The sequence below is a fragment of the Vanessa atalanta genome, chromosome 11 (genome assembly GCF_905147765.1).
Source record: "Vanessa atalanta chromosome 11, ilVanAtal1.2, whole genome shotgun sequence".
In the NCBI taxonomy this organism is placed as follows: domain Eukaryota; kingdom Metazoa; phylum Arthropoda; class Insecta; order Lepidoptera; family Nymphalidae; genus Vanessa; species Vanessa atalanta.
This window is the reverse complement of record NC_061881.1, coordinates 5,818,188-5,839,340: the sequence shown is the minus strand read 5'-3', so window position 1 is coordinate 5,839,340 and position 21,153 is coordinate 5,818,188. Positions and strand designations below refer to the sequence as shown.

The window sequence follows — 21,153 nt, the reverse complement described above, 5'->3', positions numbered from 1 at the left end:
CAAAAGTCAGATTTCAAGCCTTAATTGTTCTGATTAGGTATGCGTTAGTAGACAGACAGTTTACGATTTTATAAGTATATATTATAACAATTGAGCTTTATATAGAGTATATTACATTAAAATCAAAGATAATATTATAATTTTATTATTAAGTTAACCTTCTCCGAACCGACCGAACTAACCCATCTATAGCAATCTTGTCTTTGGGCAGAGCAGGAAAAGCAGGCTTTCGAGTCCTCTATCCACTGATTAGAATGTCAGTGACTGAAAAGAATTGGGAAAGCGGGATTGATAGAGGACCGAACCCGCTTTGAGATATTTCGAAGGGACAAGCCCTTCGACCTCCAATCACATAGCTACTAGTCAGTCTAGCAGGGGCCACATGTTTCACATTTTATATTCAGATCTATAAAGTTTATTAATTGTTACTTTATTTCGAGTTCTCTTGTTTATCTCAAATGTTTCTTTTATCAAGTAGGTAATTTTTTATTTTATTATATTTTAACTATATTTTTCGTCATCTGTTTTCATAAATCTTTATTCGTTGTTGTTGAACAGGAACAGTTGTGTCTGGAATTAGAATGCTTAATGATAAGAATGGAGATATGCATTATTATTATTTTCGTGGAACAACTTTTTATGTTAATTTTCAATATATTAATTTTTTATGTTGTAGTTTGGCGGATGAGTAAATGAAAATGAAAATCAGATGGCTCTGATGGTAAGTGGTAACCACGGTCCATAGGCAATGGTGCTGTAAGAAATATTAACCTTTCCTTATTAAGCCTATAATGAATCTAAGCCCATAAAAGTTATCGCCTTCCTTAAGTCTTGTTCCATCGGGATTGGATCATTGAAATCTGAGGGAAGATCGCAAGAACACTGCTTGCAAACGGGCAAGTGTTGTGCTTAAGACAGGGCTATCTATATGACCACAGGTACGGAATCAGAGAAGGATCCAGTACCATCACAATACTTGAGGCACAGGGACTAGATTACTGACAGTCGTCGTCTTCAAATGCTGCATTGAAAGCTATACGTGAACTTTAAAGTATCCTTTGGAGTGATTGCAATATCGTGTCACACGAAAATCTTTATATTTTACACCGATAACAGCAGCAAAGTGTTGGAGACACTGTTTAAGAGGCCACAAACAGCGAACAGGGCACTAAGGTGTTACTTACTCTACAGTAAATTTTATAAATGGTGATCCTAATAGAGATGGCAATGATGATAAGATTAACCATTATATTCGTCCATAATGACACGATTATGGACGAATATAATATGGACAAATTTCCAACTCAAAAACACAGGCACATCAACATAGCATATGTCAAGTAATAAATAAGATATATGATAGGAACGGATAGCACATCTTTGGTAGTGGTGGTGGTCAGATAAAAAAATAACAATAAAAACAAACAACTACGCAATTTCATTTGAAACATCTTTAATTACAAATTACTTTGTATTACAATTGCATTTATTTGCTTCATTTAAGCGCCTGCATGTTTAGGATATTTATATGTACAGAGCATGTCTTGCTATAAGTTATTGCTTTGACTGATAAGAGTTTACTATAATTTATTTTTCCACCAAAATTCGCGTGTGGTGTGGGGATTTAGCTCAAGGCCCTCCTCTCAGGAGGAGAGAAGACTATTGCCCAGAAGTGATATATTTATATGTTTATGTACAAATATATATTATTTATATATTTCAACTAATACGACATTTTTCTTTTAGCAGTAATGTTTTATCATTATATTCTTTGTCAAAATTCGTTTTTGGATTATATTTGTCTACATACCTATTTCATACATTTAAGATGAATGTTTTCGAAAGTTATATGGCAAAACAAAACATCACAAAAATATAAACAAACGATAGAAAAGCTTCCAACTACCGAGCCACTGGGATAACAAATCAAATCGGAACGGTAGTCCAAGAGATAACAGCGCCTAAACATTTAAGATTTATAAATTTGGATACGTGTAATACCGAAGATACTGTTGTTGAATGTTGAATATCTAAGGATATTATTGGAGTGGTTAAAAATTATAAAAAAGCACTACACTCATTTTCCTTACGCTTACTTCGAAAGATTCACGTTAAATACGCCTTGGAACTTCCAATACAATTTTTACACAGGTTATATTGAAAAATTAAAAAGTTATTGAAACATTTCTTTAAGAGGTGATTATTAAAATAACAAGGATATTTCCATAAGAATTGCTATTACCTATATTACATAGACTTAATATTACATAGGCTTAACTCTTATTACATAAACACCCGCCTACTTTTTTAAAATTATTATTATATATTACCTAGGTAAAGGGCCCTTACCCTTGCCTGATGTGATCAAATTGACTATTTTGGAGTGTTTGCAGGTGCGTTTCTCGGCATTTTAAGAATAAATAGACTCATTCATTAAAGATTTCCAAGTTTTTGTTTAAAATTTATATTTACAAAATAGTCTATTTGTTTTTAAATTATTATGTACTTGTTTGTTTGTCATATAAGCCCCTTTTTAAATTTATTCTGGAAAACCGTTTATCCTTCGGTTTAAACCATTACGCATGTTTCATAGTCGAACGAGAAAAAAAAACTGGGCTGCATGGTGGAACGAAACAAACGTAACGCTGTCGAATCACGACATTTTCCTGATAGTCAATAATTTTCCTGTAAATCAATTCTTATAGACGATTTCATTTTATTAATTTCGTATTATTTTGCTGGCGTTGGAATTTACGTTGTTTTACGTAGAATATAGAAGCCACGTAGAACCAGTTTTGCTAATCCCAGAGTACCTTTCACCCCACTAAACAAAATGTATTACATTATTTAACCCAAAGGGCCGAAATTTTCGAATATTTAATACCCATCTTGACCATGACTTGGTCTGTTTCGCACATTATGGTCCATTAGACTCACTTGTCCCTACTATCAATATTTTCAAACGTCCCTGTTATCTCAAATGTATAGCTTGATTTTGTTTTGTTAGAGCGGTGATTCGCATTAAAAATATTTACTTAATAAATATCAACTTTATTTTCCAACCCATTCTCCGACAAACGGGCGAAAAACTGTTTTGTTGTGAACGTTTAGGTGGAAAATATTAAATGGTATCCAAAATATTAAGTATACTTATCAAAAGGGCAATTTATTTTTACTTGTAACAATACAATCACAATTTTTATCCTTTATTTATGGACTGCATACTTTTATGCATTTTAGGAAAAATGCTACGACCTTGCTGCTTGACCAATAAATAAATGGTTCTTATAAAATATCGTCATCTCTAAATCGATATTGTATTACCAAAACCAATCATTATCTTATCAGATAATGTTTTGAACGTATCTTTTTGTTTTAACAGTTTATTTTTTCGTGATGACATAATTATTTTTCTGGTATTCAAATATTCAAAAACATTCCGTCTCGTAATAAATTTCGTTTTTAACAGATCAGATAAAATGAAGGATAAGTAATAATGGTACCTATTTCTTGGCTACTTCTGTGAACATTTTTGTTGCTACTTCGATTTATTGCTATGAAATATATCCCTATATGTTCGTAAATCGTTTCTTAGTTGACATAGAAAGAAATAGACACAAAAAAACAGTTGCAAAGCGAAAACAAGGTTTCAACCTTGTGCGCACGATCCGTGATCACCTTCATATTGTTTATCAAGAACTTGGAGTAAGTACTGCGTGTTTTGGAAGTAGTTTTACACATAATACTTAGCACTTTACTGAAAATGTATAGATATATGTTTTTAAGTTGTCATCTTCCTATTTTCCTTGTGACTCCTTTATTGATTTAATTGATGCACGGGGAATGAGTTATTTGTATTAAGTTTTTTTAGTACATTTAGGATCGGCTTACATAACTTTCGAGATCTCACGTATTTTTCATATTGGAGTGAATATTATGTCCGTAGTGAAGCATGGCTACAGACTGCGCAGGAGCGTTCACGCTCACGTCATAGTTTATTTACTTGCAGTGTGACAAACTGCATTAATTAGACTGATTCATACAGTTTTCCACTACATACCAAGTCACCGCGCTATCAACATACATATTTACGTTTTCTTCGCTTTTTAGACCCACATTGTAAGGTAATGTAGATTTATTTATTTATTTTATAAAATGTATATGTATAAAATGTAAATGTAAATTGTATATGTATAGAAAAAAAACATTCGATTTTTGTTTAAATTAATTTATATTTTTAACATCAGAATTAACAAAATATATACAACGTTGTCTTGTCATCGATCCTGAGTAATACTTTGTTCTATTTATCTCCTTATCACGAGATAACAACGTAGAGAAATGATAAAGCGGTAAATGTATTCATTCGTGTTTGGATTTTACTGTAGTGTTTATAAAGTTCAATTTCGCTTTACATGATTAATTTTAAGTTAAGCCGAATAAATAAACGTGTACGATAGGGTGGGAGGTGATATCACGAGGAAATAAATTCACATCTAAATTTTTCGTTTTAGTTTAATGATAGACGGAGCAAGAAATGGGTTTGTGCCTTTCGTTCGACTGTGGGGACTGTGGTGATTGTGCAGTCAATCCTTGTTGCCTGGCTCTGAGTGCTTGTTGTCTAGTACCCTGCTGTTGTCCAAATGCCTGTGGTCGGCAAGATCCGCCACAGACCGTAATCATCCAGCAACCGCCTATAATTGTAGACCAACAACCGCCACCACCTGGTTATCCTTATCCTCCACCTGGAGGATACCCTGGTTATCCCCATCAACAATACCCCTACTCATCGGATCAAATGATGAGATGATCGGACTAAAATATATTTAAAGTCTTCTTGTCTAAATAAGGTAAGAATTTTTTTTTTATTATGATTTGAGTTTTGTTTCCTAGAATAAACATAAATCTTACTCAAGGTTTGTTGTGTATCTGTTCATCTGTTCTTTTTTATGTGACGGTTCATTTCTTTAGATCAGATCAATTAATGGGACGCCATGTGTTTACGTATACAGGCGAAATAAAAACATTTATAAAAATATTTTTTTTGAACAAATGACGCTATATGAATAGTTTAATATTATATCACTATATATTATAATTTGTATAATGTATACCAACATTTGGTGCTGATAATTACATCTTACATGCTACTGTCATTATCAAATCAAATGTTGGCTTAAAACTTTGATTATTTATATGTCTAGATAGACTGTCCCAAAGCTTAGTACGCGTCGAAAAAAACATTGGCCAACCATTGGCTACTAAGTACACGCACACTAGTAAAGGTGAGTGTCAAGTGTATCGTGTGTCACGAACACCAAGATTATTTGAAAGTTAGCTTGTTTGTTTTAGTATTGTTGTAGTGCAACACTCTATCTAGACACATAAATAAAATCGAAGGCTTAAAATTGATTTTTAAGATTCGACAAACATACTGATATTTGAATTCAAACAAATGGTAATTACAAAAATTTCGTCAAAAAACGTGCTTTAAATTTCCAAGTAAGATAATAAAGGGAAATAGATGATTAATTAAATACATATATGTTTGTTATCGGCTAAAAGCTATAAGAAGATAAAAGTATAAATTGTATTATCATTATCAAAAGTATTTACAGTTAACAACTTTAATCTATAACAGATTAAATATAGCTCACTTTTTAGTGGATGGCATTCTTCAAATGTATGTACAATTCTATTCATCCATAGTTTTACCCTTGGCATCGTAATAATAATTACACTACTTGTCATAAATTTACGCATAAATAAAAGTATTATATTTAGCAATTTTTATTTTTTTTACTTAATACAAGCACAAAGGTAATTTTAAATAAGCTTATTCGTATCGTTAAATTCTTAAAAAGATCACATATTGTGGCACTAAAAATATGTATCTCACGATAAAAATGTGGTTTGAATGCTCTTATAACAAAGTTCCAAGTTTGCTAAGTGATAAGACACTGTTAAAGAAGTTAAAACGAACGAAACGTGTAGTATAACAATTATTTAGTATATATAGTTTATATTGATTTTCTGTTGATGTGTCGAACCAGATAAGACAATACATGCACGTTTATTGACGTCATCGGTCACGTGAACATGCAGTAAAAAAAATACACTTTTATAAAGAGAATTATATAAATATTAAAAAAAAAAGCTTTTGAGGTCATTGTTATAACAATAAATTGAAATTAATTCATGTATTTTTCTATTCCAGGATGGGTTGTAATATATCGTGTCGTCCATGCTGTTGCTGTTGCATTCCGTGTTTATGCTGCGATTGTTGTCCGGACGAACCCCGACCACCTACCGTAGTGCATCATCACCATGTCATCCAAGTACCACCAGGCTACTCCACCAATAGAAATGACCCACCTCCGCCTTATAGATAGCAGTAATTAATAAAAACTAATGCATAAAAACGCAACTCTCGTAATTGTTACGAATCACGTAAATTGCTTAAACACAATCTTTAATATCAGTCAATTGGTCTCTTTCATAATTTAATGATCAATGATCATTTTGCAAAAAGTTCGATACTTAAAAAGGGAAACATTAATTAATCTAAGCTATTTATAGCGTAATTACAAAAGTTTGTACATTTTGACATTTCAATTATTCTATAAATGCGTCATAAAATTTAGGTGATTATATATTATAATAATAATATCTAATCGTACTTGTACTTATTTTAATTAGTTGTTGTAAATTTACATTAATATTTTAATTTATGTACGATACTTCCAAATTATGTATAACCATGTAAATTCCCCTAAGCCTATATATACTTTTTGTGATGTTGGTGTTATGTTATATATAATGTTTATACTATAAACGATAAGTATATGACGTTAACTGTTTTAATGTATTCTTTATTATGTTTTTGTAAAATAAAAATAGGTAATAAAAATGTATACATTAAATAAGTACCTATAGCCTATTCCATTGGAAGTCGGAAAAAAAATAAACAAACCTTAGATTTACGTATTTATTGCGATTTGCTAACAACTCAGCTATATTGTGTACTACTAAGAGTTTATGATTAGCATATATTTATTTATAATACAACACTATTGTACTTAGCCACTTTTTTTACTTGCAAAATTCCGAAAACAGTTTCGACGGCGTTCAAAACGACATTTTTTTGCAAATCCATACTGAATATCACAGATTAATCAAGCTCTCGGCCAATGATATCGCGTCAATTTGCTATCAAATGTTGTTTATTTGGCTTTTCTCCTCTTGTGGTTGGAATAGAGTATATGTCGGTTTATAATTTGTCACACGTTCGTCGCTATTTCCAGATATCAGCATTTTAAAAGAAAACTATTAAGAAAATATTACGTATTGTAATATATGTAGGTATACTATGAATATACATGGGTTTGCTTTGATTTCTTAAATACAACTCAAATGACGGACATAAGAATATTATTTTCGTATCGAGAATTAGTAGTCAATCCAAAGGAATAAAATGCTTCAATTTATTTTTCTCAGTTGGCTACTAAATACAGGCACATGAATAAAGTGGTATGACGTTTGACGCATATCATGCGTAGCTGTCACGCACACAATGATTATAAATTTGGCTCGTTTATGATTGTGTTGTTTTGGGTTATGGGCTTCCAATCCGTCTACTACTATTATGCCATCAAAATTAATTTGAGCCTGTAATCTCGACCGTACCGATCAATCTCTATCGTGTCTTCTCCATCGCACGTGACATTGGCAAAATAATCTGTGCCTTTTGGGCACAAAAAAAAATTTGGTCGTTTGTTTTAGTAATTTTGTAGTGCGACAATCTTATAATATATAAATAATTTAAGATAATAATATGTAGGTATTACTAATGAAATAGTAACTATGTACGCATACCTGTAAAAAATTTAAAATAAAAATACTCTTTATTCGAGTATAAAAGCACTTTTGAATCTTTCGGATTTGAATTAAATGTTTACAGTTTGGAAAGTAATTTCTACATACATGTAAATCCCGCCTAGAAATCAACAAATACTAAGTATACCCTTTTTATAATCTTAGCTTGTATTGAGTAATAAGAGTGCCTTATTTATCGTTTTTTTTTAAAATGAACTCTTCAAAAATAACTGTGCTCTCTTATAGAAATCTCAGCCTAATAGTTGCTTATATACCTTTCAACCAATCGCCATGGCTATATATTAGTAGTAACATCTGCTGGATTTTACTGGTATATTAAAATTATTTTACAAACCTGAAATATAAAATTAAAAAAATATATCGTATAAGTCTTTATGGCTATTATATTACATGTAAATTTTAAATTGAAAATTACTAATTAGTATCTAATAGTATTTAGTAGGAGTACAACAATGTCGTCACGGTAGCATGCGAAAGCGATCCCGTGGCGCCCAACGATGAGACGGAGAGGATACCGCTGGTTACCGCTGGCTACTTTTTAGTGGGTATTCCGGTGTGACGCTAACATCTTGGGCACCGGCGAGTACCTTACTTTTTTTTTTTAAAAAAAGGAGTACAACAATGCACACATTCCACCCTCCCGACGACGACATTCAAAGCCGAGGTCTGGCACAGGAGGCCCCTTTTGGTCGTGCGTACTCAGAGCCCTTAAATAGCTTCCCCAATCCCAAATCTCCAAGTTTGAGTATTTTAACTTGCCTTCCCGCCGCTGATGCTCAGAGACGCTGTAGAGTTCCTTAGAGCAAACAGCAATGCCAATCCGCAAAAATAAATAAAAAATATGGCTGTGTATTCATTTCTATGAAAGTTGTATATTACCTTATCATAGAAAATTTACTACATATGATATACATATATGACTAAGGAAAAACATTTTATAAAAGAAATCGTTTGAAAATTTTCCGTAAATTTCCAGATTGTGTTAAATCTTAAGTAGAAGATCTTGACTAATCCAATGCGGTTATTTTTGAATAATTTTTAATAAACATTATAAAGGTTTCAAAAGTACGAAAACTTTAAGCCTTCGATTCGATTGAAGGGCTTTACAGGATGTAATGATGTAACCTAACCAATTCTTTATCAAATAGCGACGCACTGTAATCGGTGAAGTAAAACATGAGTCACTGGCTCTTGATCACATATTTAAGTTATTTACTGATTAATTACTAATGTAGTGCATTCATCCAATATGTATTGGAACCGCGCTGAGTAGCAAAACATAATAAAAAAAAATTGTTAATTTACAACAGTTTGTAGATTGTAGCAATCGTAAAAAGGTTTGTTTATTTTTTATATTATTATACGAGCATGTGAATCATAATTTAGCTACTTAGAAATAAGACAGCCGAGCGCCTTTTCATTCTTAAGTTACTTATTTTTCCGACCAGTCTTTCGTGAATTTGCGGTAAATATCACTGAAAAATAATATGACTACAAGAATTCTTAAATTTGATGAAATGATAATATTTGCTAAATAAGACAGATCAGTCTGAAACTATTTAATTGGTTCACACATCTATTGTTAAATTAATACATACATATTTGTAGCCTATTTTCAAACCAGCAGTTATCCTAATATTAATTTCAATGTGCTTATTATAACATTGGTGTATGCATCCTCTCTCTCACAATTATATCAACCGGTACGACAAAGAATTTCCGTATCATTCAGCAATTTGGATAATATAAAATTAACATTAAAACACAAGTGTAATGATGATGATATTCTAAACAACAATTTAATGAAAAGTATGGCAGAATGACAAGAGTCAAGGAGGTTGGCATGTATGTAGGTATAAATATATTTAAAACAACATCTATTGTCTTTAATACGACACGGTGCTCGGTTAATTTGCAATATTTTTGTTGTTATATAAACTATTAAGTCATAGTCAACGTTTAACAATCTTAAATTTTATGTAAGTATGTCAAGTATGCAAGCACATATAAGCAGATTTTCCTGACATAAATCTTTATACCTGCATTTGAAATCTATTCTTGATGACGCTTAAAACAATTAGGCTGCAGTTTTATTTTCTTTTTTTCTAAAGAGGTATAATTCTCACTAAAAAATGCCATCCAGTTTACATTTTCACTATTTTTAAACAAATTTATAAAGTATATATACTATAAAAGTAACGAAATATAATATATACATCTAATAGATTTTATTACTATCTACGTTTAACACGTTTAATGCTGTAGTTGTTGGGTGCAGCTCAAGACAAACCTGCAAGGACACTATTGTAATAATCTTCTTCATATGCTAAGTTACACTTCTAATCTTTCGGCTTCGTTCCGAGCACACTCACTGATTTTATGTACAACAACTCTCACTATCCCACATTCGTCGGTATGTTGTGTTACCCATCATATTCGCAAACTTATTTAACGGGATGTGTCGAATGGATGTTACGATATCACCCTTCATCAATCCAAGTATATCCTGAAGGTTCTGATTGGATTGTTTTATACCACATGTATAAAACATAGATGCTTGCATCGAACTTCAGTATCATATTTATTTATTAAAGAACCACCAACAAAATTACATGGGGATATTTTACATAAAAAATATCTATCCTTAGGTTGCAGTTATAAATATAATTTCACTTAAAGGTAGTTACAGCATGCATAAAAAATAAAACTATACGAAAACATATAAGGCTAAAATTAAAACTCAAACTAGGACTACCAGTATTTAAGTAGATATGAATTTATAATACAAAAGCTAATTAATAAAAATAGGGTAACTTAAAAAATTCGTCAACAATCCCATTTACCACCAGGTAGGCCAACATTTAGAGCCAGACAATATTACAAAGTTATTTAAGTCAATAGAATTAATATAAGATAATGACTCCAAAATAGCTATCAGCTGTAATTAGATGATATACATAATTTTAGAGTTAATTTTATATAGAATGATCTTTGTCTGATAATCAAAAAACGCCGCACCTAGATCCTGAAGCTTTGTTAAATCTTGTATTTCCGACTGATGATCATTTCTCTTAGGTTCATCTATACTTTTTATATCAACTTTAATGTGCTGATATAAATCCTTATTGCTTACCCAAGACTCTAAGAAGAAAATATAAATCTCATCGAACGATGAATTCCCTAAACAATTTGAATTAGCTCGTACATCCAAAATTCTTAAAATATCAGAAATTATTAAAATAAAATACTTATCTCCCTACAAGGTCAAAATAGAATTTAAAACTGAGAAATGTATGTTGAAGTTAATATATTGTCAGGGACTAATATAAAATCGATAGAAATTCCAAAAATCATTCGAAGTAAACTTTTCTTATTGTGTTATTAAAATGTAGGATATTATAAGCATAATTGATTGCGCCAATCATACAATTTTGGCATCTGCACATCGACTTTCACGTCTTACCGAAGATGGAAAATGGGTTCCGAGTGAAACAGTACGTTAATGCTTTAATTTTTTTTATTTACCACCTCTTGTGTTAGTATATGGCCTCGAATTAAAGTAGAACGATTTGTGTTCCCGGTTTCACATTGTCTAAGTGCTCATTTGGGCACACATCAAAAAGTTCTCTTACTCATAAAATAGTATGCCCTAAATGTGACGAGGAACACGAAAATTGCAACGGCCATTTGGTCAAACTGCGTGTAAAGCAGAGAGACAGATCCTGGTCCGCGAGCAATCGTGTGTAGTCTCCTTCTGTGAGACCATCATGGTCCAGAAGGAGACGGTGGGGCGGTAAGAAATATGAACCTTACAACACTAAAGTGTCAAACACCTGGGGAATTACAGGCATAAGAGTCATATGATAACATTGACTCTTATTCCTGTAATAACATTGATTCACGCACCCCTCCAACCGAAAAAAAAAACGATATTATACATTGCTGTTTGACGGTATAATATATGATGAGTGGGTGGTACCTTTCCACGGGCTTGCACGAAGCCCTATCACCAAGCACAGACACAGCTTTTTGTTTTAAAAGTTTTTGTGTTTTATTTTATTAAACCTCTTAAATGTTCTGCGTAACGCTATATTCTCTTTTAGACCAACCTCATTGTTAGCGCCTGATATAAAAGCATAGCAACCTACTTACCTACCACGTATACGCATGCGACCACATATTAACGTTCTAGACGGTACGCACACAATAATCAAGCTATGCCCATCTTATTGTTAAAGGTCACTTGTTTCCGCCATATCATTGTCCAGACGCTTTGAAACTCCCAACCTATAGGCACGTCCAATAAAGAGCTGTTAATTTTATATGAATCGAGTTTTATTTGTATTAATCTTATACATTACCCTCATATATTACTAACAATTGAAAATATAGAAAGTACTCATCAAATAATATTTGTTTCTAAATAACCAGAATGAAACGCACATTTCACAAATTACTTTATTTATGTTTAGATACATTTTACTAAGTAATATATTATAGTATTTAATATATTATAATTATTTATACGTAACTTTCAATAAATTACAAAAGAGTTGAAAAAGTTTAACATGGAATTTAAAGTTTATTTATGATATTATAATAATATGAAAGCAAAAGTATTTATTAATAAATTATAAAATAAATCTGCAGGCACATCATATGCGGTTTCTTGGCTGCGAATCCAAAATAAACTTTATATTTGGGATATCATAAATGATAATAGTAATAACCAATATGACAAAAATAAGCTTATACTCGTATATATGAGTATACAAAAAAAGTCTATAATTAAATATTATTATTAGCTAAGTACTTTATTTACATGTGGTGTAGTACTTTACAAAGAGCGAAACTTATTATCCTTTTTGGATTTTTTACATGACCTGTGTTAATGATAATTAGCCCATCCATATATTGTTGGAAAATAAAAGTAACATTAAACACGTGCATAGAAGAGTTATTTAAAATACTAAAAACAATAATAACAAAAAACAAAACGTAATTTTATAAAAGCGAAAATGCAAAATAGCGCTGGGGATATTTTTATGTTTTATTTTCCCCAGCCAGCATGACACATTCATGCTGGCTGGGGAAAATATGTGTGTGTTTGTGTGTACGTGTGTGAGGGCTTGTTGAAAGAATGTAATTTGTAGTTCATCAGGTACAAGCTAGAATGTTGAACAAAAATATTTTTCAGTTTCTTCGTAATTTTTATTAAGAAGAAAATGTGTTATATTTTGTTAAATTCTTTGTATGGCTCTCTGTGTTAATTTTATTGTATAAATAAGGACCTAAATAGAGAAAAAAGTATTTGATAAATTCAAATTTCGGAAAGGGCAAGTGACAAATCAGATCGTTACGGCACTTTAATCTATTATTTACGTAAAGGATATTAGGATACTGACGAAGAATATTATCAAAGATGAACAATTATGAGTTTTGGTGGTTATTATCATTTTAAACTAGACAGTGGTTTATTTCTTGAACATTGAACGGTTAATCACCAATAAATAATATAAAACAATCGCTGTCTCTATCTGATACATTATATAATACACAGGGTTATTTAAACAATATTAATAAATTCCTAGATACTGATTGCAGTGCTCAAATAAAACAACTTTTGTATAGAATCAATAACTATATAATAAAAAATTAACTATTAGAGTTTGTATGGAGACACAATTTTTTTGTAACCTGTTTATAATATATCAGGGAAGAGAAAGATAACTTAATTTTTATTACTTTGTAAGTTTACTTGTAAGTACTTCACGACGTGTCGCTCTCGAGTAAGCGCGGCTAAATTGAATCGAACTTCGGCCAATTTCTTTATTTACAGCCAATGTTCAGCCGAATTTCATATTCGTTTCAATCCACATTCGGTCCATCTCTACTTATTATGATGAGTCTATTTATTATTATAATTTGCTCTAAATTTCTTGTTATTTTAGTTTAAAGTTAGTTCGGACGTAGGCTAAGCATTTCAGTATTTTGCATATTTTGTAAGATGTAGCCATAATATGCGAACGTAGCCCGAGAGAAAAATTCCGGTCCAGGAGTTTTTGAAGCAAAAGCTGCAAAAACTATAACATATAAATTTAAAAACTTCGTATGAGTGATTTGTTTTTGTTTAAATAAACGAGAAAAATAATATCAGTACCTTAGGACGGATACGACGACTATATTCAAAGGTAGGTACTCAATCATGTTTTGTTACAAATTATGATTAGCCGAAATTTGGAGATAATCGATAAAGTTATTTAAAAAACAATTAAGGCGTGACTCGATTAAAATACGTACAGTAGCAACACAAATTTTCGAATTAAATTTCCATAAGTACGTAATGGGAAAGACATTAATGGCACGGGAGGTAGCGCTATAGTTAAGCGTGTCATTTTATCAAAAATCATAACAATAATAGTTTTCCCTAGCACATAACAGCGAACGTCAGCTGCTCTGATAGCGGTGGAGCTAAAGGATACAGGATGAAAAAGACATTGGAAAAAAAATTGCTCTGATGATTTTTATACCATACACACACATACACATTTATCAATGGAATGCCGATGATGACGTAATAATATGTTCTGATATTTGGATATGGCACAGACACAGCAGAATGTATATGAAGAAGTAGAATAATAATTTATATATCAATACAAATATTATAAGCTTTTTGTCTTACATACAAGAATCTTGCATTTGTAAGAAAGATTAAGGTACGTATTCAATTTACGACTAGACTTTTTGTGCTATTTTTCAAATTGGGGAAAATGGTTGTATTCTCTTTATTTCAATTTAAAGCAATTAATATTTTATTTTTTTACTATTTATTTAAAGTAGTAATTTAATCTATGTTTTATTAATTGTGTAAAAATAAAATATTAAGAGCATTTAATTCGCCAATTTCTTACAAGAATTTGTCTTGTATTCAATAAAACTTAGAATTAGTTTATAATGCAATGTAATCTATTCGTAATCATCAGTTAACATTATCCAACTTCAATGAATATTCATATTTCTTTCTTCATTTTCTGCCACTCGTTCTTTAATAATTTTTAAGCTATGATAAATATTGTATATACCTAAAATATAGTCGATTTTTTTATCACATTTTATTTCTAGTTATGTTGTTTAAAATTATAAATTATTGTGCATTTATAATTAAAAACTCTCGTGGTATAATTTCCTATCAATCTTCTAAAATTATTTTTTTATTTAATGACTAAAGCTTGCTTATTAATTGAATCAATTCATATTATTAGCATTGAAGTTTCATGCCTGAATAATATACAGAGAATTATTTAAAAAATATATCATCTTTTGGTTACATAATAATTATAATTGTGCGAATCGACATTTTTCGTAGCTTTGGGTTACAAATAGATAATAAATCGATATATTGTGATATGAAAACCAAAAATGTTTGATTGGTTTATCTTATCTTTTTAGACATGACACAGTTCAGATTTTTTGAACAAATTGTTAATGTATTTACTAGCTGTAGGACAGTAAAAAGGTTGTAAAAGGTGACATTGTAAGTACAATATTCCTTTAATTACATATTTTCATGAAATTACTTTTTATATGTTAATATTTTAAATTCATAATATCCATTAAATGTTCCAAATTATGCTAATATTTGAAATTTTGCGTTACGCGAATTAAAAAAAAATCGTAAGTTTCGCCTAAGTAACTCTACTGTATCTTGTAATTGTTTATGCAGGATTAAGGTAGGTATATAAATACGTACAAAGTTTAAGAACCGTAATCATTTTAGTAAATAAGGCCAAAAACAATAAAATGTATAAGAATCATAAGTTAATCTAATTCTTCGATTCCAGTTTTAACACACGTCTTTTGCTTTTTTAAACCCTCTAGCTTACTCTAATAAACTTTTCCTTAGTATATTTAATAAATCACCTTAATAGGGTCGTAAGCGGTAATAACAGGCGTCAGTTGACGTCATACGGGGCGCCATTTCAAAATATGTATCTAGATGTAGATACAATAGATATAAAGTCGTTTAAATGTGATTTGCACTATCTAACTAATAAATGCAAAGTACTTAAGAGTGATTTTATAAATAAAATGGCGTCATAATACACATCTTTTTGCACACACTTAACATTAAATCTTGAAAAATTATTGTGCAGGTTTACAACGGATAAAATGGATAGAATAAAATATGTTCCTAATTATTTTATTTTTGGTATTTTATTTAAAATAATACAAAATTGTAAAATAATTTTATTTTCAATATCTTAAAATAAAAAATTGTGATTGATTAAAATTATCAGCAATATTTCTATTTGTATTAAAAAATTAGTGGTAGGGTTTATGTAAGCCCGTCTGGGTAGGTACCACCCACACATATATTCTACCGCCAAGCAGCAATTTTTAGTATTGTTGTGTTCTGGTTTGAAGGGTGTATGTAACCACAGACACGGGCATAACATCTTAGCTCTCAAGGTCTGTGGCGCACTGGTAATAGAAGTAATGGATAACATTTTTACAGCGCTAATGTAAATTGGCGGTCTGCCTACCAATATCATAAAAAATAATAATTGTATCAACCGGCATTAATATTGTAGTAAAGTAATACCCTGTAAATGTGTGGGACATTGCTGGGCTGAGGTCTCTTATTCGTTTGAGGACAATTAAAACTTATTCCAATACTCTATTCCGATGCGAGTTGGTGGATAGAACATTATAGAGTTACTATTTTACATAATATCTAATGCAATACTTAATAATTTTTTTTTATTTTTCAGTTAACTATGGGAATCTGTTGTAGTAGCCCGTGTAACCTAGTCAGCAGTGTGTGCTGTTGTTGTGGATGCTGTGGTTGTGACAACAGCGGCGGTGGAGGAATTACTGTGGTCGAGCATCCTTCTAACGTGATGGTGGTCGAAGACGCTCCGGAGCCAATGTATAGATGATCTTCATAAATTCTTATATCTATATTAAAATGGGTGACAGTCCTAATTTAGAGTTATATTTACGTTGCTCTTGTTAATATTTATATAATTTCATTTATGTTGTAATAAATTATTTTCTAATAATAATCTTCATTCTTTAGTTGAGTTATAAATAAAATAATATTCTTCCTTAATCATATTATATTTAAGTAATTTGTTGACATAAATTTGCTTATAATATTAATTCATGTCCTTAAAATATTTTTCCATTAATTCTTGGGCATGTTTTTGATAAATATGTTAACAGGAATAAAACACTAAGGTTACGCTTCTTTCACATGTAATAAAAAAGTAAAATACAAATATGGTTTTATTTAGTACAAATGGGTCTCGCTATCCGTTTTCTTGTTAAACATTGTCGACCAACTTCAATCAGCCTTCCGTTCTGCAGAGAACCTCGTACTGTTTGTACGATACTTCTGACCCACTAAACGAAATGTAGCAGCACCCGTGGCTAGGATGTATCTGTAATAAAAAAGGAACTAACTACAAATATCTAGATTATACCTACATAACAGATCCACCAACTTTATTTTATACAATTAAAACATGCAATAAAATACACGCTTCAAAAGAGTACCACATTTTTAACAAAAAGAATATTAGAAATACATATTTTAAAATGACTTCGGAAAAAATGTAGATCGTAAATATGACATAGATATATGTAATATACATACGGTATATTACATATTATGATTACCTTGCCAGGAGAAAAAGATCCCCTGTGGCGTGCCCTGCCTAGGTACAAAGGCTCAGCCGTATGAGTATTGCCAGCGATGATTGCGTTAGGTGGCACCTGTCCGTGACTACTCGGCACCCAATGCACTGCGTGGTTCGGAGCACATAGCACCTGGATATAAAATTACAATATTTTAATCGAGTATAAAGATAATATAAAGTATACGACAATTACATAAGTTTTGTGATATAACTATCGATTACTACAAGAAATCATTTTATTATATTTTTAAAATAATGTGTCCGGTTATTTACCTCAAAATTGTGCACCGGTATTTCTTTACCCGAAAATGGTATATAGGCCGCTTTATGTTTAATAGCTAGCTTGCCCGGAACTAAATTTCCGTTATGGTGAGCTCGGATAGACCATAAGGGACTTCCATCCCACCCTTCTCTTCCAGCAAGGTACGCTTTACCATAAAGGCCCTGAGCAGTAGCAGGTGTCGCTGGCACCCAATCTATAAGTTCCGCTGAAGGCTCAGCATCTGTAATGAAAACCTTTCATTTAATTTTTATATCTATTTCATATGTAAGAAACATACGTGTATTAGGGTTTTTCATTTTAAAATGTACACAAAGGGATGTTTAATGCATGGGACGTTATTAACCAAAATATTAAACATAATACTTAAAGTGACAGTGTCGTTTAGTAATTAATTAGAGCAGCTTACGTTCCACAACTTGTACTGGTTCAGGCGCCGGTTGTGGAGGATAAATGTAATTAGTCACGTAGGCAGGCTGCGTGTTGATTTCGTGATGTGGGGGATATACCGGCATCATGACCGGTGCCGGTACATAGGCGAAAGATCCAGGTGCTGCACTCGGCGGAGGAGGGTATCCGTAATACGGGGGAGGACCGCTTGGGGGCGGATCTAGAAATTCGTTAAAAATTAAATTACGTAAAAAATTAACTTTCAAGTGATAATATAATACCTTAAAGGGGTAAGGCACATCAAATCTTTAATAATTGTGTATAAAATGTTAACTTACTGTATGACATATTGGAGAATCTTTTATAAAACGTAAACAAAAATACAAATACACTATTGTTTCCTCAAAAGCGCTATTGCGATTTTAAGGAGCACTGGAAACGTTTATCTTTTACCACCTTTATCAGAGTCATGTTTTTATCACTGTTATTTCAAAGTATTGATTAGATAAGATATTAATGTACTTATGTGTATGTTCTAATATAATTTCTTGCAAAGCTAATGACTCATTCTTTCATTTTTTTTTACTGTTATTTATTTACTTCATAGAAAAATTAGTTAATTAATAACAACGAATTTGATTTAAATATATCTCTCTTTTCCTCCGATTTTATCTTTACTTTATCTATCCTTCTATGAATATGCCTTCCATGAAATCACGAAGGTTTGACAGAAGTGCGACGACATATATGTACAGATTTTGACGAACGCGTAACCTCGTATATTTGTGGGGTTGAATTAGACTAAGTTAACCCGGAGACCTTGGTTAAAAAAGAATTGATTTCAAATTTAAATTTGTTCCGGTTCTTATTGGTGTGTTTCCTAAAAATATTAGCGCGTCTGGTAATGAACCGTCTACGGTCGTAATGCAATAAGTCATTGATATGCAGAAGAAACAGAGTTGGTATGATAGTACACAGCCTTGAAGAACACCAGAATTGATGAATTTTGTGTCAGTCATTGTTGTGCGTCCATTACGCTCAGACAACAATGATTGATACTCCTAAAAGTTGACGATCAAGTTGAATAATATCCTGGCAAGCCCATAGGAAGGAAATTTAGAAAGAAACGCACTGTGCCATACTCGAATGTCCAAATTGGCTGCTAATGAAAACAAATTTACGAAATAAGCTAAGGGAGCCCTTGGACTCAACTGCTTGCATAATATAGAAGATCACTGACTGAGCGACCTCGACGGAAACCTTGGTTCCGTAGAAACTGGCACTTGATAATGATAATGCACACCGTTATTAAGCGCCAGTTTCTAAGCTATACGTCAGCGACGGAGTCGGTGACAACATCCAGCGGGAAAGAAATCCGCCTCCACGGGTAAGATGTAAAGAAGGACCGCGTACTATCCCAATCCGCTGACCCGCCACACTCGACGGCTGCCCGAAGGATTAAAATAAATATTTATTTCTTTTCTACTGTGGTATTACGATATTATAAACTAGTAGTATTTAATCACTTGAACAACAAGAAATTTAACTTTCGTTGTCTACTGAATTGTTTTTAAGTTCACTGTACATATATACTTAAAATATATATCTACCATTAATTGACTTAACTTTACCAGCCTTCTCTAACTTTCAGTAGCTCTAGATTAAAACTGATACTAAATCGAATCGTACGAACCTTAAACATTTAAGGGTAATAAACAGGGTACTACAATAGCTTTATTCGTGTTCTCTTCAAACTTTATGAACAAACTGTCATACTCACACTGCACTGTTTAATAGAGTAGAATCTGGTATCAATGTTTACATGTACTGCGCCTTAATTATTGTGTTCTGTATCGTCAGGTATAACATTCCCATTCAGTGGAGTTTTGGTAATTTACCGTGCGATTGGTAAAAATATAATGTGTACATAAGCATGCGCAGGTTATGGGCACAATATTTTTTCCACTGATTTATGACCGTAACGATACGTCAACGATTTTCATCGTGTCAGTAAAATGGGAAAACGGCTAAACGGCAAAGATTACGTGAATGAATCCGATAATCTATATACATATGTCCATAGATAGATCACAAATTACCTTTTGGAACTAAATACGATTGTAACACACACAGACAGACGAAATTACTTACGAAATCAAAATTTCAAATATATTCAAGTTACTTATAACGTACAATTCGATAATTAATTAACTTTTATCTATATTTAAATACGAAATCTAAATTTCAATTATAATTCAATCTAGAACTAATAACTATATAATAACGAAGCAAACTAAAATTATGGTTTAATAAGTAGTTTTACTACGAGTAAATTGCTTGTTGATATTGTAACAAGATTAATTAAAGTAATTACAAAACAGAGCACTCACAGCGGTTACGTAAAAAAGGCGTCCAAAATGTTTTATTACTATTTTCGTTTCTTTAATTTCATATGTAGTATTTTTGGCTTAAGAAAGCCTTTCATATTTTCAAATGTAAAAAATCACACACTTATATCAATATTTAATAAAATTTGGTGTCTTCTTATAGTTTGTGGCATTATTGTAACTCATTTGATCGCCATAAAATTCGACCTGCGGTTCAACATCAAACAGAACTTGAGCGAAATTTCAAATATTAATAATCTTATTGTAAACGTGATCATTCTACTGAACAATATACAAAAAGAAAATATATATATCGAAATCTACCGAACTACAATAAAGATGCTTAAAGATTTAAAAATAAATCGAACGTGTGTGAAGATGATTGCTACGAAGCTCTACCTGTGGTTTACCATACATAGCATCACGTTTATTATTTTTACGTCTTTAGAAGTGATTTTCTGTAATCCACCATACATAATAGTCATAAGAATTCCAC

General features: G+C 31.5%; 1 protein-coding gene and 1 long non-coding RNA gene across 2 annotated transcripts; one reads left to right on the top strand and one right to left on the bottom strand.

Annotated features, from left to right (window-relative positions):
* The first annotated feature begins 3,969 nt into the window (after positions 1-3,969).
* Positions 3,970-6,879, top strand: LOC125067241. Its single transcript, XR_007119714.1, has 3 exons — positions 3,970-4,124; positions 4,515-4,850; positions 6,218-6,879. It is a non-coding gene; the product is annotated as an uncharacterized LOC125067241 (long non-coding RNA).
* Positions 6,880-17,174: 10,295 nt separating this feature from the next.
* Positions 17,175-18,731, bottom strand: LOC125067246. Its single transcript, XM_047675723.1, has 5 exons — positions 18,609-18,731; positions 18,290-18,490; positions 17,874-18,103; positions 17,581-17,730; positions 17,175-17,342 (listed from the first exon to the last, which is right to left on the bottom strand). Exons 1-5 carry the CDS (start codon positions 18,616-18,618, stop codon positions 17,250-17,252), a joined length of 684 nt encoding a protein of 227 aa, XP_047531679.1. The 5' UTR covers positions 18,619-18,731; the 3' UTR covers positions 17,175-17,249.
* Positions 18,732-21,153: the final 2,422 nt, after the last annotated feature.

Excerpts from the sequence above, each read along its gene's own strand:
- LOC125067246 (XM_047675723.1), bottom strand. Across the intron at positions 18,104-18,289 it reads ACCAGTACAAGTTGTGGAAC|ATGCTGAGCCTTCAGCGGAA; the intron begins GTAAGCTGCTCT and ends TTTTCATTACAG. Across the intron at positions 17,343-17,580 it reads GATCTTTTTCTCCTGGCAAG|ATACATCCTAGCCACGGGTG; the intron begins GTAATCATAATA and ends TTTTTATTACAG.